We start from the raw sequence: 17,966 nt of genomic DNA, 5'->3' as shown, positions 1-17,966 counted from the left end.
CACCCTTCGAGCCAGGGCGAGGAGGCACGGAGCCTTCTTCGGCGATGGTATGGCTGAGGCTGATGCTTGATTCCGTGGGGTTTTCCATGTCATGCCACACTTGCTGTCTTCCTCTCGAGCTCCACCGGCGTCAGGCTGCTGATCGTTGAAGAGGGTCTTGGTGTTGCAAGCTGTGTTTCATTCCTGTTGTTTTTGCTTGTAGCTTCTTTGGGTTATAAGGTGTTCTCAGCATCCTTATACTCTACCGTTGTGGCTTTATTAATTTAAAACTGAGCTTAGGTGTTATGTTTAAAGCTCAGGGGAGCTTTGGTCTCTGCCGGTGGGGCTCGTATCAGGGCTGCAGCCTGCAGATCATGGTCGGGTTGCCAATCACCGTCGAGATCTTCTCGTCGGACCTGCTCCTGATTTACGTGCACGCACGTACGTACGTCAGTGAGAGCCGTCGGCTGGGCCCTGGAATCAGTTAGCAACAATTTCATAAGGGCACACATTGATTGGCATCTAACTATCCAACTGTATGATAATCCGTATTATAGTACGGAGTACAATAATTTGATTAGTGTAACCGTTTTTGTGATTCGTCTTAATTAATTTACGTTACAGCTAACTCCATTTCTAATGATCCTACTGGGCGCGGCATGCATCCCCTTTTATATCTGCATTGGATATTTGGATCAACTGGTGGGGATTAGGACACACAGCTGTTGCTGGCTTGCTGCCGCCAATCATGGTGACAACACAACGGCTATATACATGAACTGAACTGAAAAGATATAGAGATATTTGGAACAGCTGGTGGGGATTAGGAGTACTGCTTGCATAAGAAATTAGACGAGAGTGACAGGCCAGCATGACGACGTAGCATCTTGGGATTTTTTATTTACGAAATATGGTTTGATTAATCGTATGTGTTGTACCTGCATTACGGATACGAATCATGTGGGCGTGACTGGCAATATGAAATGAAATTGAGATGATACTGTACTTCAGAGTGGAAGGTTGGATACAGATCATTCGTCGGCTGCATAAAACGCGTTGATCCTGAATTGCAGCCTTCTTTGTTTTTTGGTACCTGAACAGGCAGAATAGAGTGAAAGGTTGGATACAGATCATTTGTCGGCTGCATAATATCGCGAGAGAGTGGAAACCTGGCTATGCATATGTATGGGGAAAGTATACTCTCTCCATCTCATAATACTTAAATACGTGTAGATACTATTTTGTGTATAGATACATTTGAATTTAAATAAATCTCAGATAACTTTTATGGGGAGGATTTCTCGAACCACCCCCTCTGAAATCTGTGAACGCTACAACATGTAATATTTAGCGTGGATTTCATTCCTAGTTTTACCGGGTGTTGAAATATGAAATCAAAAATTAGTGCCCCCAGAGGAAGGTATGGATACAATCATGGAAAATGATACACGGAAGCGCCGCACCAGCGAAGGAAGCGTGCGACGGAAAAAAGTCATCCGTCTCCCTAAGAGCCACGCGTGGAGTGCTCTCAACCACAGAACCCCTACCAGAACTCCTTTCCTCTTCTAAAAAACACAGGACCACTCATTCTCTCTCTCAGAAGTCAGAACACCAGCACGGAAAGCGTTGCTTGGGGAGGTTAGAGGAAACGGCCGCCGCCGGACATGCAACCGGCGAGCCGCGGCGAGGAGGAGGCGCGACCTAGGGAGTGCTCCGCCTGGACGCAGCCGATGAGCGCGAGGAGGAGCCGCTACCCCAGGGAGTGCTCCGCCCGGCCGTCGCCGGCGAGCGCCAAGAGGAGTTGCGCAGGGAGGGCTCTGCCGGCCCTTCGTTGGTGAGCACGAGAAGCCGGCGCGTCGCAGGGAGATCTCCGTCGGGCTACCGCTGATGAGTGCGAGGAGGATACGCTGCCGACGCTAGCACAAACCGGGGGGAGAGCTCCGCTGCCGTCGAGCTTGAGGAGGATGTTGCCGCCGTCGAGCTCGAGTTTGATCATTGGATGTTGTTGTTGAGCGTGAGGAGGAGCCGCGAGCGCGAAGCGGGGAGGGCTCCGCCAGGCTGTCGTCGACGGGCGCGAGCTAGACACAGCTGACGAACATGAGGAGGAGGTGTACAAGCACGCAGCGGCGAGCTCGACACCGACGACTAGCACGCCGGCGAGATTTGTGGTGGATGAGCACGGATTTTCCCCCTACTACTACATCTGGTTTTGCTAATTAGGTAGTGTTTGTCATTTTTCTAATTGCCAGATTAGTTTAGCAGTAATTCCCAGATTAATTACTTGTGGTTGCACGATTTAGCCGAGCATAGAGCAGCGCTGGAGGCCGGCTACGCCGAGCGTGGAGTCGCATAGGAGGCTTTCACCGCCGCCAAGCACGGAGCAGCGCTGAAGGATTCCGTTGCCGCCGAGCACAGAGCTTCCATGGGGGCCGCTGCCACAGCTCAGTGCGTGGTTGGAGCATATGGCTTAATTATTTAAGGAATTAGGCTTAATCAATCTGGTAATTAGGTTCAATTAATCTAGCAGTTCGTACCCGATTAATGAGACTGCAATTACTCCGCAAGGACTAACTAACCGGACAACTAGGCATAACTAACCGGGCAATTTGTATCCAATTAATCCAGAAATTAGTACTAACAATTGAGCATGTCTTTGAACTCCTAATTATCACTTTACTTAGTACTCTGGCAATTCTTCCTTTAAATCTGGTAGTTAAGCCTAATTAATCTGGCAGTTAAGCCGAATTAACTGAGTAGTTGATTTTTCATGATCATTTTTGTAAGACATGCATGCTTTGCACTTATTTGTGAGACATGCAAGCACTGCCTACTTTTACCAATATTTAATTCATTTCCATAATTAGATGAGCTACTTTTGTTAACTAGATTTCGCATGTGCATGCGCTCTGCCACACGCTACATGCCAAGCTGTTGTTGTGCTGCGTCTTAGCCTAGTTTTTTTCAAAGGAGCCCGCATGCGCGGTTTTGGGATGATAATTACCTGGTATAGAATCCGCCGCACGGAACGACTCATTGTGCGGCGCCGCCGCGTAGCCCGGTCCTACAATCATATACAGAATATAGTTTGTCCGGTCCAACCGCAGGGCAGCCGTGCAATTTTTTTTTTTTTTTGAAACGGAGACAAAAGAATTTCATATCTATTAATTAAGAAGAGAGTGTCCAGTTTTTAGGAAAAAATCGAACGAAAATCTACAACATGGTCAAGCTCACACACCCACATGGCCACATCCAAGCTAGACAGAGACCCGAAACAAAATGACCACACCCTCTCTAGCAGTCTAGCTAACACATGAGACCACAAAGCGACGTGAACATACACTCCAAACACGACCCACCAACACCACGCCGACAAAACATGTCATGACATTGTGGGGTACCCATCAAACCACTGCGGATCTAGGGCAGGCAACAGCTAAGGTGGCGAGATCGTAAACCTCTCTGGCGTGCAAATTTTCATGCCGCGTGATGATTTGATCGTAGTTTGGCTTGGTTTCTGTTAGATGTATATATCTGTATATTGTAGTTTCCCCATATGTTAGGGGCTTCCTGCATATTTGCACATGTACATGTACTATATATTATGGTCTTTGACCCCTGGTAATACAACAAGCATATTGCCCTAACATGGTATCAGAGCAAAAATTGGTCTTCTTCCTCTTCTAGTCCGTACGGATGGATTTTTTTGCTTGTTCCGGCCGCTGCACCTCCGGCCGCCGTTCGTCGCCGCCTCCTCTCCTTCCCGGCCGTCCTCCGGTCGCCGGCCATCTCCCGGCCATCTCCCAGGCCGTCTCCCGCTCCGCCCCCGGTCGGATTTCTTCTTCCCGGCCGCCTCCTGCCGCCCGCCGTCCTTCCTCGTCGGCCGCCTCCTGCCGACCGCCGTCCTTCCTCGCCGGCCGCCGCCCGCCGCTGCTCCTGGCCGCCCGTGCGGCCCTGTCTCTGCCTACGCCGCGTTTCAGTGCTCGCGTGCATTCTCGATCTGATTAGTTCCGATCTGATCTGGAAAAAAACGAAAAAAGAGCTATGTCTTCCTCTTCGGGTTATGTTGCGATTCCTCGCTGCCCGGTGATCTTTGATGGCGCGAATTATCCTGATTTCGCTGCCTTCATGCGCGTCCACATGCGCGGTCTTCTTCTTTGGGGTGTGCTTTCTGGCGAGGTCTCCTGTCCGCCGCGCCCCGTTGCTCCTACGGCGCCTACTGCACCGACCCCCGTTGCCCTTGCCCCTGATGCTACTCAGGCGGATAAGGATGCAGCCACGAGTGCTGATTATACTGCTCTGGCTGATTATGACCGCAAGGTCCAGGACCACTCTACTGCCGTCGCGACTTACCAGCTGGATCTGAGTGACTACACTCAGTGGATAGATGAGGATGCTCGTGTTGCTGTTGTTCTCACCTCCACTGCCTCAGTATGCTGCTGAGTTCATAGGTCTTCCCACTGCTGCTGCCCAGTGAGCTTTTCTTCGTCAACGCTATCAGCCGTCTGGGGATGCTCTTTACCTATCTGCGGTCCGCCAGGAGCATGACCTTCAGCAGGGCGATTCTACTATTGATGAGTTCTACACTCAGAGTGCTGCTATTTGGCGTCAGCTTGATTCTCTTCGTACAGCTGTGTGTACCACCTGTCCCTGTTGTCTGACTGTGTGCGCGGACTTGGAGTTTTAGCGCGTTTTTGAGTTCTTGTCGCGGCTCCGTAAGTAGTTTGAGCCGCGTCGTGCACATCTGCTTGCCCCTGGTCGTGTTCCGCTCTCTGAGGTGTTTGCTGAGCTTCGTGCTGAGGAGACTCGTCTTCGTGGTGCTGGTCTTCTTGAGGTTCCCTCTGTTCTTGCTGCTCGTGGCCCTCCTGTGCCGACTGCTCGTGGACCTCCTATGCCGCTGGCTTCATTGCGGTCTCCAGCACCGCCGATACTCTCTACTCCTCCATTCCAGGGCCAGAGTCAGCCCCAGCAGCCTCGTGGTTCGACAGCACTTCCCTGCACCTACTGTGGCAGGACTGGCCACACTGTCTCTACTTGCTGGTAGAGGGATCCCAGCTTACGGCCGCGGAACCATACTCGTCGTCAGGCTGGTTCTTCAGGATCTTCTGCTGTTGCGCTATCTGATCAGGATATTATCCGTGGTCTTCGTGGTCTGCTCACTGCTACAGGCTCTTCCTCGATGGGTACTGCTGGTTCTGTGTCTGACTCTTCTGGCACCGCGCGACCACCACCTTCTACACAGTCAGGTATGTCATCCCCGTGGTATCTGGATTCTGGAGCTTCTTTTCATATGACTTATGCGTCTTCTATTCTTTCTGCTCTTCGCTCTCTTGTTTCTCATGTCCGTGTTATCACGGCTGATGGTACCTATCTTCCTGTTTTCAGTCGAGGCACCCTTTCTACCTCTTCTTTCTCTGTTCCTGATGTTTCTCATGTTACTAGTCTTAAGATGAATCTGTTTTCTGCTAGTCAGCTTACTGATTCTGGTTGTCGCGTCATTCTTGACGCTGATTCTTGTGCTGTTCAGGACCGCCGTACACAGGCCCTGGTTGGAGCTGGCCCTCGCATCCTTGAGTCCCCGGGGCTCTGAGAGTTAGACTAGCTTCGTGTTCCTTCTGCTGACACTTCATCTGCCAGTTCTCCTGCAGTTGCTGCTTCTGTCACTGGATCCTTTCAGCAGTGGCATCATCAGCTGGGTCACCTATGTGGCTCCCTTTTATCGTCATTAGTTCGTAGTGGTCTTCTGGGGTCTGTCTCAGGAGACGTGTCTTTGCATTCGTGTCAGGGTTGTAGGTTAGGTAAACAGATTCAGCTTCCCTATCCTACTAGTGCGTCTGTATCTCAGCGACCTTTTGATTTAGTTCATTCAGATGTTTGGGGTCCGGGTCCCTTTCCTTTGAAAGGGGGTCATCGATACTATATTTTGTTATTGATGATTTTTCACGTTACACCTGGTTGTTTCTTATGCACTCTCGCAGTGAGGTGCTCTCTATTTATCAGCGTTTTACAGTCATGGTTCGTACTTAGTATTCCACACCTATTCGTGTGTTTCGTGCTGATTCTGCAGGAGAGTATATCTCCCAGCACCTGCGTGGTTTTCTTGCTCTACTTTAGCAGATTGGGCTGATATAAGAGCAGGAATTTTGAGGAATTTGTGATGCACAGGCTAGACTTCCAAATTGCCAAGCCCGGCATTGCCCAAAGCATACGAATGATCATCAGATTGTTGCAAGCAGAAGCTAGAGACAGGACGTGCTGTATGTGTACAACTGCTCGGGCACAGCAGACCCAGCAGCGACCTGTGCCGCTTCAGTTCAGCCTGACAACCTGGATAATTCCTACAGGCTCACTCACATCGTTTTCCCCGTCGCCGCATCCCTTGTGTGCACCGGTCCACCTAGCTTGTGCACAGCGGTCCAAAGGACCGAGAACCTTGATTAATGAAACACCTCGAGTTTCAGCTGAGCATGGAAGGAATGATACTGAAACTGACGAAGGAATAGCATTGGAGAAATGTGTTGTCCCAACCCGTGCATGTCCTGCTTTAACGTCCATGACACACAGTATTGCTAAGGGGTTGTTTGGATAGCTAGGATTAGCAATCAGCTTTTAGAAAACGAGTATTAGGCTGATTTTTAGGAAAACCAGTTTTACTAATTTTACGGTTAAGAATTGGTTCACGGGGAATCATGTTTGGGGGAAGAAAAAGTATTAGGCTCGTCCACCTTCCTCATTGCTTTCCGTAGAGAGGAGGGCAGTTAGATGCAGCCTCGTTGAGGTGCTGCCTCCCCTGTCCATACTTCTCGTTGAGACGCTGCCTCCCCTCGGGCCTCGCCGCCGGCGCGCTGGGACGCCGCCGGCTGGCTCACCTGGATGCGACCCAGGCAAGCTCCGACCAGCAACATCTGGTGCTCGACCTTGATCCGCAGGCTGCCGCCCACGAAGCCGCCACACAGGATTTGACCGAGGACCTCGGCTACTCGAAGTTGACGGCATCGCTGTTTCGTCCCTGTCAACCAAGCTATCCCGGCGCCGGACGAGCGGAGGTGCTAACCAGAGGCTTGTACCTTCTAGCGTGGCTATCTGTGACCTTTGAGGCTATGGAGACGTGGAATTCATGGCCCTTTAATCTGGTTTTGGTACGTCGCTTCTCATCCGGCACCGGCGGCCGGCCGGCCGGATGTCCTCCGTTTCGTCGGCGTCACCGGCCTGTGAAAATTCGAGGAGATTTGAAGGATGTCTATCTCGTGTTATAGGAAAGAAAACATGGCGGAATACAGCTGTAGGAGGCGGCAAAAGTCAGGCTATCTCCGGCGAAGGTTTCAGAAATTGTTGAGATCGAGTACACGGGGATCGCGTTTATGGAAAAACGGCTAATACTCGTTTTTCTAAAAACACGAAATCTGAGGATTCCCAGTACCAGATTTTCTATATCCACGGATTGTTTAGCGGGGCCAAACAAAGTTTTATTCCGTTAAACAGTTTTCCTAGTTTGTAGAAACCTGGTTTTGTGTACACCACGTATCCAAACAACCACTAAGTTTCATTGACAAACATTGTGTTTCAGTTTGGGCAGACGCAATAAAACATAAAGATACCTAATGACATCGTGCAGGGGACAATCGCCGATCTCATAAACATTGGCCCAATGCAAAAAAGTTTAGACTTCAAACAAGATAGACAAGAATTAACCTTAGGTGTAAGATGCTCTACACCGCATTCAAGGGAATAACCCAGAACATGGAAAGAGAGCGATTCTCTGCATTTACACCATTTCTACATCATCAAAGGCGCGATTTATGCAGGCAGAAGTATGCCTGACAGAGCCTAGTTTCTACACTTAAGAAGAAAAGAAAAGCCCACCTGCAAATATGCAGATTTATCTCCAGTCACACTATTCACAAATTCCACAGCCAATCTTTGTTCACCCACCCCCATCTAATCCTATGTTTTATGTGACAGAAGGAAATCTAGGAATGATACCAGACAACCTAAACAAATAAATAGAAGGGGTAGAGCAACTACCGCCAAGTTGTCCCTGGAGAGCTCCCAACTGCCCGAGCATCGGCCAGCGAAAGAGCCATGGCCAGCATCATCTGCTCTTCAAAGCTATCAGGGACAGTGCCAATGCTAGATACATCTGAAGCAGCCAGATTGGCAGCCCCAGCCTCCACTGTAACATCAGAGCCAGCAAAACTGGTACCGGCCTCCGCCGCCTCTGACCACCCGTCATTGTTAGAGTACTCCGCACCCTCTCTTATTTGCCGCGTTCTGCTATTTGATGGTTCTTCAACTCTGGTTCCTGATGAACTACTCCCAGCTATGCTCAGATCGTCTGTAAAAGACCGTTGTGACCTGCTGAGAATATCATGTCTTGATGTTTGGCAAGTGGCAGTGCTGGAAGAATCTCCAAGCATATGTTGTTGCTCGGCTAAAGCTGCGACCGCACAAGCAAATCCACCAGAAGGCGCTGCTTCAGCTGGAACCGACACAGATGCATTATTACATCTTAGAGGAAGTGTTGGTGGTATGGCACCTGTGCTGCCTGGATTTCCTAAGGCTTCCTGATCCTGCACATGGTAATTTTAACAACATGGTTAGTATTGTCCTTTCCAAATTAACACAAGCAGTGTGTACAACTCAGTCTAATGGTGTTTTCTTCATTACAAAATGTATAACTATACAGATGGAAGCCACCTAGCCACAGACACGACAATGGTCGGTATGCATAAGTTTTAAAGTAACATATGCAGGTTCACACATCAAATGACGAGCAACAACTTGATTTATGATAATATAAGGAATTTTTACATTAATTTGCATGTAACTCAAAATGATATTGAATCAACTAATGAAACATGAATAAACACATGATGATTTTAAATGAAAAGCAGCTATTATGTGAATCAAGATGATGAACAGCAAAATATGTACCTAGTATGTCAAAGCTGTATTATTAAGATTTCATACAATCATTATCCTTACAACTACACTAAATGAACATATCATTTCATGTGAGGTGGAAGCAAAAAATGTGACCTATCCCTGTATAAACCTCTCTGAAACTTAGCTGCCGAGCTCTTTAAGAAAAAGGGAACAAATCAAGTTATACAGATTTAGCAATATCTTAACATACTTGTACAGAAAGCCAAATTGCTTCCATAAGCATAACTTCTTCAAGGTCCATGTCGAAATTACCTTCCCTGCATTTCAAGGAATTCATCGGTAATGATAATATCAAAATACTACAATAATTACAACATAGACGAATACAATTAGTAAGAGGAAAGGGATGACAGCAAGTGTGTTCTTATGGTTTCTCACTAGCACATTTTTTTTCTCATGGTTTCTAAGACAGAAACACTGCTTGCATTGTCTAGATTGTATCTCCTCTAAATGACAAAGCGATAATGAAACTAATAAGATGCTCAGATACGGGAGACTAAGCAACAGGTGAGAAACAGCACAATTCTGTTTTCAAACTGTATCTATGATCCTTAAAACGGGTGCAAATTTGAACTCAATAGACCTTTCCTGGAAAAGACTACCAACTACCAAGAAACACAAAATTCATATACAAAAGGGTGAGATAAAAACAAATGACGGTCAAACCTTTTTTTTTTCCACTTCAGGGTGGGTGTCATATTAATGTATTGTCTAGTAATGAAATCCACTTCACATAATGCATAGGTAGAGATTCTCATATTATTTTAACACAACTAAACTGAAGATATTCTAGAAAAGTCAAGTGCATAAATAATTGATCACTTATAATAAACATATATATGTAGTGCTTAGCTAAGGTGCAACACAGGGTTAGCTGTATTAACTGATCATTCAACAACCATTTAGCTTCAAACAAAGAGCAACATAATCAAGGTTTCAAGGGCATCTGGAAGATGTTCAATCAACTGATACAGAAAAAGAATAGACAAAATCTTAAACTGGCAGTAATATGCCTACATGGTACTGCCAGAATCCCAGGACCTTACTTGCCAACAAACATGACAAGATACAGGTATATAACTGATAAAGGCTGTTAATTATTAATTCCGGACCATTGCTACTGTAGCAGCCATACAGAATGCACAAACATCTACCAGGAGTTACATATAGTTAGTTGTGACATTCTCTCACAAGGGCTAAGAAAGGATATTTAACTAGAGATAAGTACAAGTAAAGAGCAGCCTGGTCAAGGTTTCAAGGGCATCTCTAACATGCCAATTAATGGGTACAGAAGAGTATAGACAAATATCTTTGGCTGGTAGTAATATTTTCTACATGGTAGTGCCAGGACCTTTCTTGACAACAAACATGACAACAAATGAGTATATACAGATACGTGAAGTTACTTATTGATCACCCTGTAGCAGCCAACCATCTACCAGAAATTACATATAGTAAGCTGCCACGTTTAGCAGTGAGGTTGCAACGATATTTTGAGTACAGATAAGTACACATTGTAATGTATCAAATTTTCCAGTTAGGTGCAACAGATGATTAATTACTTTGCCCACAAAACTTTCAGTGAGGGATCAAACAATGAAGCAACAATAATAATTCCAGTACTACAACATCCTTTTATCTAGAAAGCACAAACAATCCCCAATGCACAGAAGCAACCATAACAACACGACTTGAACAGGATAGAAGGCGCAAAATGGATAATCAGCACATACCGCATCTGCTTTAGTCGTTCGGCATTCTTCAGTAGCAGCTCTGATTGCTGTGCTTGAGACAAGAGCACATCATTGCCTTGCACACCGGCCGCAGCTAACAACAAAACAGATACGTTCAGTCAGCAACCGCTCACCAAACATCAGAGAGGAACAGATAGCCCTACAGCAAGCAATCTACACACCTGGGGTGGATGTGCCACCGGTATCACAGCATTCAACTATTGTTATTGCGTCGGTCGAAGCAGCCGCCGTCTGCTTGTTCTTGAGCCGCTCGGCGTCGTCCTGGAGTTCCTGGTGCCGCATCCTGATCTGCGCCTCGATCACCCTCTGCTCCTCCTGCACAGAATTGCCCCAGTTGGCAAGGCAGAAACAGAGCAGAAAGCAGACAGCGACTAGAAGAGTTTGACTAGGGTGGCTCACAATCTGCTCGACGCCCTTCTCCTCCTTGGTCTTGACGCCGCGGTACTCCACGGCGTAATTCAGCATCTTGCAGTATGGGCACCTTAAAAGTCATTAAGGAACAACTAGGCTAGGCTGTGGTGCTCGAAAGCGTAACACCAGAACAAACATCATATAGGGTAATCCTGGTAGTAAGAAGCGATGGGAAATGGGGCAAGGATACTGCGTGGGGCGGCAGGAGGTGGGCGACTTCATCTGGAGGAAGCACTCTGCACGCAAAAACAGGAGAGGTAGTCAGTCAAACACCAACCGAATGGGTAGGATAAAGCCGAAGGCGGTGGCGTGAGGAGCACAGGCATCTGGAATCCTCGACTCACCGGTGCAAATCCCCTTGGCGCAGCACTTGGAGCGGTTGAGGCTGGGGTAGAACTGCGAGCGCGTAAGGGGGGGAGATCAAAATTTAGCATCTATCGATTCATTGTGAGGCAGGCAGGACGGGCAGGGGGACTGACCAGGAAGCAGATGGGGCACTCGTCGAGGTCGGCGCGCGGGTCGTCTGCGCCCGGGTGGCAGGGCGCGAGCTTGGCCTCGACGATGAGGCGGCGCAGCTTGCGGAGGTCGATGTCCGGGTGCGGGTAGAGGCCCTGCGGCGCCGTGTAGCGCTCGTCGACCGCCGGGCGGCGCCGCCGGCCCCCGACCCGGTTGCCCATCCCCACCACCACCAGCAGGCAACAACAACAACAACGCAGCGACCCTTCCCTCCCAAGTCTCCAACCCAACCCCCCGCGAGAGACGACTTCTGTACTGACTAACTACCTAAACCCTCGTCAGCGGCCGCGTCCACCCACCGAGCACCTACCCAACCCGCTTAACCCCCAGGGAGGGGCGGAGGGGCCGAGGGCGGCGGCGGCGGCGCCGGCGAGGAAGAGGCGGAGGAAGACGACGAGAGAAGGCAGTGGGGAAGGAAGATTTGTGACGATACGATATCGCTCTCAATCGCTTTCTGGCTGTGGTCTGGCCAGAAACCGCACGCAGATGCAGAGCCAAAAGCAGCAGATTCTTCCACGCTCCCACCCTCTGACCTGACCCCGGCCTGATGGATTAGGTTCCCTCTCCTTCTGTGTACATATATATGTATATGTATATGTATATATAATCTCTTTCTCTATCTAGAGTTCCCTGACTGACTTGTACTAGTTTCCCGACTGACTTTATCATCTCTCTGTTGGTTCTCTCTATCTCTGTCTGCTTTGTCGGGTCAAACACTCAAGCCCTGCTAATTCCTCTTGCTAAATCTCACTGCGTGTGGGGCCGCATAAGCTGCTGATTCGGCAACAGACAGTCAGACGCGTTGGATGATTAGAACAAAGATTGGGACAAGCAAGTCCACAAGCAAGCAAGCAAGCAATTATCGATCTCGCTACGAGTAGGAGAGTTGTGTGCTCGGCTGCTGATGATGATGCGTGATTAATTGGCGATTTGGTTTGACGGCTCCATATGACATGGACGTGGCTAAGCTTACTTAACCGCAAAACCGGCCAGCTTTGTTTACTCCTACCGCTTGTCATTTGTGCTACTCTCCCCGGAGTGGATGTAGATGCTTATGGGACATGCCCACGTTTTTCATAATTTATTTTTAATAACAAAAAGTTAAACCATAAAGAAACGCCCTCGTGTCGGCGACTTGGGGAAGCTTGCACCCCACCCTCCCCCGTTCTCGCTGGCCTCGCCGCGGTGGCTCCCGCAGCCGAAGGTGATTGGGGGAGGGTCGCAGTGGACGCGAAGGAAAACCTGAAACCCGTTTCCCGAATTGGATGAACACGGCGTCTTTAGATGCCGTGCTCTCCTTCGAGGCGTGTTCCTTCAACTCTGACTTCCTTTTCGGGGGACGTGGACCAGACAGTCGTCATTGCCATCGTGTTGGTGTCATCCGGTGGCGCTCCATACCTAGTTCAGGTAAGTAGTGTGGCATGTGTTGGTTTTAACAAGTTTTCCCTAGAAATATTGTGTCGTGTTGGTTTTTCTTGTCTGGCTCCGCTTATAAACCAAACTAGTGGGTGTCGTGTTGGTTTTTCTTGTCTGGCTCCGCTTATAAACCAAACTAGTGGGTGTCGTGTTGGTTTTTCTTGTCTGGCTCCGCTTATAAACCAAACTAGTGGGTGTCGTGTTGGTTTTTCGTGTCTGGCTCCACTTATAAACCAAGCAAGTGTGTGTCGTGTTTGTATCATTTTTCAGCTAATTTTCCTTATAAACTGGCCAGTTATCTTCTTTTTAATGAAAAGGTAGAGCTCGTGACGGTTGCTCCAAAAAAATTAAAACATATATATATATATATATATATATATATATATATATATATATATATGGAAAATAGTGGGCTACCATGGGTGGTAGCTATGCACACTCATCTAGCCATTGGATGAACACTATAGAGAATTTCCACCCTTCATCCAACTTAACTCCGTCATGCCCGTTAGCAAGCCTTTTTTTCTCTCTCCTACTCCCTCCCACCACGGACATATTTTAACCGCACCCCATAACCACCACCACCGCGTCTCCTTTTTACTGTAAAAAATAAAACCACCATGTCCACCTTCTTCCCGTCCGCATGGCGAGAGCCGCCTTCCCCTCTCCTTCATCCTACCGCTGGTACTGTTCGTGCCGGTCCAGGGCGTCGACGCGCACCGCCCCTCCGTCGATTGGTGCCCTAGCTGCCCACATCACAGCGAGCTGGTGCGTCATCGGCGCACTCCGCACCCGCCCCAACTCTGCCCGCCAAGGACCTCCATCGTCGCAGCCCCAGGGAAGATGGTGGATGCAGAGCGGTGCGTGGTGCATGGAACGGGCACGGGAAAGCCCTTTTTTTCATCACGGCTGAGTTGGTCACTGGATCCACTGGCCAGCGCTCTCCGCCCTCCCTTTATCTAGAAGAGTTCCTTTTTTCAATTACCAGTGAGATTTCCTCCTTTGCAATTTTCTGTTCTTTCGCATTTTCGCGATTGGAGTAGAGAACAAATTGTTTCACATGAGCTCCATTCGTTCAAAGTTTCAATATATGTGATTTGCGGTTGGAAATTGCAAGATCTAGATCTGTTTCAGCCAAAAGAAATTATCTTTCTCTCTCTTGGATAAGTCCTTCTGTTAGCAGGTTCATGGATTTGAGGAGTGTAGCTTCTGTACAAGGATGAGGGCGCTGTCCCCCTTCCAAATTGCTCTGGCCCCGGTGACCACCATTGGGCACCATCCCCCCTCCGCCGATTTGGCGCCCCGGTTATCCTCTTCCCCGGCCAGCACCCGCCCAGATCTCCAGCCATGGACGCCCTCCGCCCCATCTCCCTCCGGCGATGCGCGCGGCCGCCGGAGATGCAACCGGTACTCGTCGAAGGCACTTGTCCACCGGCTCCATATCTTTGTTTTATCCAGATTTGCTTCACCTCCTTCTTGCAATCTGGATTTTGCCTCAGCGTTTACGTGAATCAGCTCGATGTTAATTTTTTTTTTAATCTGTTTTGCTTCCTTTTTCCGATTTGTATTTCTTCACGGTTTAAGAGAATCAGTTCCATGTCCGCCGGATCTCTCAGCACGCCGCTGGCAGGATCATGACAAGGAGACGGAGGGAGCTTGGCCGGTGGCTCCGGCGTAGTTTTTTTTTTGCAAGGACGGCAGAGGGAGCGGTCGCATCTCGCATGCAAGTGCTAGACCCGTTACCTTTTTCTTGATCTTTCTCCGTGACATTTTCTCTCTAGCTCTCCGTTTGGATGTTGTACTAATAAAAACAAGCTCGTCCATGTTGGGATTAATGTTTGGCTATTTCTTGATTAGCGTGAATGGCGGTCGTGTGGGTTTCAGACCGTGGCATAGGCGAGAAGAGGATGCGGCTGTCCCGTGAGATCCAGCAGGCAGCGCTGCGGAGGAAGAAGAAACCTGGGTGGAGGCACGCGCGAGGTCATCGATGTTATTTTTGTCGATCAGGAGTTGCATTACCCCTTTTTTTGATTTTGATTTTCTTGTGTTCCCAATCCTGATTACATGTATGGTTTTTGTACATGGTGTTAAGAGGCCGTCTATCAAGACGTTAAGATCTGCAGAATCCAACGGCAATAACAACGTGCGTAGCTACCACCGTAGGTATAAAATCCGCGTCGATATATATATATATATATATATATATATATATATATATAGGACATATTCATACTACACCCGGGTGTAGTTACACCCACACGTGTTTATCATAATCTAGAGAGTATCTATCATACCGGAGACTATGTACATGTAGTATTAAGTATATTAGAGTATTTTGGTAGTATATATAATACTTTGTAGGCAGTATGTACATTTTTTTACGTAGACTCATTTTTACGTATACATATGCATGTATTTCGGCTATATAGTGCAAACTACATGCTCACTTGCATTTTTTTTCACCAAACTTGGTTTAGAATATCTTAGATATAGTGTAAGAACATACTCAAACCGATAAAGTATGGTACATACTTCCGTATGGTAGTATATGAGACATGTGTGTAGTTACACCCAGGAGTAGGAAGTATTTATCCTATATATATATATATATATATATATATATATATATAAGAAGTATTCCCTCCTTTCAATAATTCTTGTTGTAGTTTTAATTTAAATTTGCGCTAAAACAATGGCAAACATTTATGAAATGGAGGAAATATGTATTTGTATAATTGGTATCATTATAAAGTGTTTTTAATACGAATCTAACTATACCAATTATAGAGTACTATATAATTAAAATTAACACGGATTATCTACCCGAAGATAGCTACACACTTCGGGAGTCTGTTAACGCTTCTCTCGTCCCGATAAAAAAACGAGCCATCTTTTCAACCGCAGTGGATAAAAAATAACACATCGTTCCTCCACCAGGATTTAAAAAAACTATCTCTTCCACCGTACGGATAAAAATAACGCATAGTTCCTCCATTTAATTTAGAACAAGGCATCTTTCCAACGGTACCAAATAAAAACACTTCACATCATTCCTCTATCCACATAAAGATTTTTTTTTTTGGAGCAACTGGCAGGAGCTCTGCCTATTCATTAAGAAGAGGGAAATTTAGCCGGTTTATAAGGAAAACCGACCGAAAACCAATACAAACTCGACACCCGTGTCCGGTTTATAAGGAAAACCAGACAAAGAAAACCTACACGGCACAGTTTTAAGGAAAACCGGCGTGGCCACACGACCTAGCTCAACTAGGTATGGAGCGCCGTCGAATGACATCAGCACGACGGAAAGCGCGAGCACCACGACTGCCCGGTCAACGTCCCTGGAAAGGAAGTCAGAGCCGAAAGAGACGGCTAGGCCTTTCAAGTTTCGCGGGGAGAGGCAAGCCGCAAAAAGCAAGCCACCGGCACTCGCACACCGACGGTACCCGAAGACCATGACCCAAACCAGTGGTGCAGGCATCGACAACAAGTGGCTTCCAAGACTCCAAAAAATGACGCCTCCAACGAGGTCACGACATCCAAAGATGCCGCCGTCATCCAATCCGGCAAGCCGGATTTGGGTATTCACCCTGGAATGATGGGCGGAGGGGTGTCGGGACTCCACGACAACGCCTTCAAGAAGGAAAGCGGCGCCCGAAGGCGACGCCGTTGTCGGCACCGACCAAGTCGGGCAAGATTTTCATCCGGAGACCCATGACCGCCGCCTCCACAAACGCCGGACGAGCACAGACCACTATCCACATAAAGAATAAGCCATCTTTTTTGTTAAAAAAAAAAGAATAAGCCATCTTTTTCACCATCCAGTTGGTTCAGGGAAGGGCAAGTTTAACACCTTAAGTCGATTTATGGTAGAAAATATTCAGTAGCATGATCCAAAGGCCAGATCGATGTGGGTGCATAGCGATCCTCCATGGTAGCTGCCTATTTTGGTAATCAAGATATTATTGCTCGATCTTTTCCGTTAAAGTGCTCTTAAAATACTACAAGATAAAATTATGCCTTGTTCAAAAATTGGGAACCGGAGTAGAACATGTTCGTCGATTCGTTGGAAATGTAGCAAGCTGGTACGTCGTTGTGGGGCTGGGCATGAGAAATGGTCAGTACGAATGTACGATCGTGGTGGCCAAATTGTCATCGTACCAATTCTTCCCTGGTTGGTTCAGCGTATCAGGAAACAAGTTGTTGGTTCCGGGAAGAAATAAGAGTATCTCCAGTCGCGTCCCTCAAAAAGCATCCGGCACAAATGATTTGGGGCACGTTTGGGACCGCGCCGGACAAAAAGAGACAAAAAATCTGTAAAAAAAAGAGGCCCTTCCCAGCCGCGTCCCTCAAACAGCGTCCGGATGCATGCATTTTAATAGAAGGGACCATCCCATGTGGGAAAAGTAGGTGAGAGAAAGTGTGGGGAAAGAGACTAGCATGTGGGGACTAGGGGCTGCATGCATGCGTCCGGATGCTATTTTTGTGTCCGGCGTCCCCGGTAGAGACAATGGGGCGCTAATTAGCTTTGGGGGACGCGACTGGACAACTTTTTTCCCCATTTCTTATCCGCGGTCCCCCAAACCTCATTTGGGGGACGCTACTGGAGATGCTCTAAGAATACATTGTACACAAGATAATGCAGACGCAACGTACGAGAGTCGATGGTGTTGACAGCCTAGCTCAGGATTTGGAACTTACCCGACCGATCGACGAGTGGCACGGTGGCGACAGCGATCTGAGGCTGCTCGCCGACGACGACCGCCTGCAGCACTGAGGCCTTGATTTGTTTAGCCCCAACTGCAAGGGCTTTGGAGTGGTTGAGGATCTGCCTGCACTTGTTGCTTGTTGCTGCGCTGTGCTAGATTCTGCGAGCAGTAGAGAAATCATCAGACTAGCTTTTGATGATTGAGATTCAGTGAGCCGGCCAGGTTCGTTCTGGCAAAT

General features: G+C 47.9%; 1 protein-coding gene and 1 long non-coding RNA gene across 2 annotated transcripts; one reads left to right on the top strand and one right to left on the bottom strand.

The window, feature by feature from the left end:
* The first annotated feature begins 1,458 nt into the window (after positions 1-1,458).
* On the top strand, positions 1,459-2,826 carry LOC127311224 (uncharacterized). The gene is made up of 2 exons (XR_007857614.2): positions 1,459-2,199; positions 2,280-2,826. It is a non-coding gene; the product is annotated as an uncharacterized lncRNA (long non-coding RNA).
* A 4,837-nt stretch (positions 2,827-7,663) lies between these two features.
* On the bottom strand, positions 7,664-12,175 carry LOC127311225 (E3 ubiquitin-protein ligase GW2). Its single transcript, XM_051341601.2, has 8 exons — positions 11,567-12,175; positions 11,432-11,483; positions 11,278-11,323; positions 11,076-11,157; positions 10,838-10,991; positions 10,656-10,749; positions 9,113-9,179; positions 7,664-8,546 (listed from the first exon to the last, which is right to left on the bottom strand). Exons 1-8 carry the CDS (start codon positions 11,762-11,764, stop codon positions 7,998-8,000), a joined length of 1,242 nt encoding a protein of 413 aa, XP_051197561.1. The 5' UTR covers positions 11,765-12,175; the 3' UTR covers positions 7,664-7,997.
* Positions 12,176-17,966: the final 5,791 nt, after the last annotated feature.

The sequence above is a fragment of the Lolium perenne genome, chromosome 7 (assembly GCF_019359855.2).
Source record: "Lolium perenne isolate Kyuss_39 chromosome 7, Kyuss_2.0, whole genome shotgun sequence".
Classification (NCBI taxonomy): Eukaryota; Viridiplantae; Streptophyta; class Magnoliopsida; order Poales; family Poaceae; genus Lolium; species Lolium perenne.
Note: the sequence above shows the minus strand (reverse complement) of the source record. Positions and strands in the feature narration are given on the sequence as shown.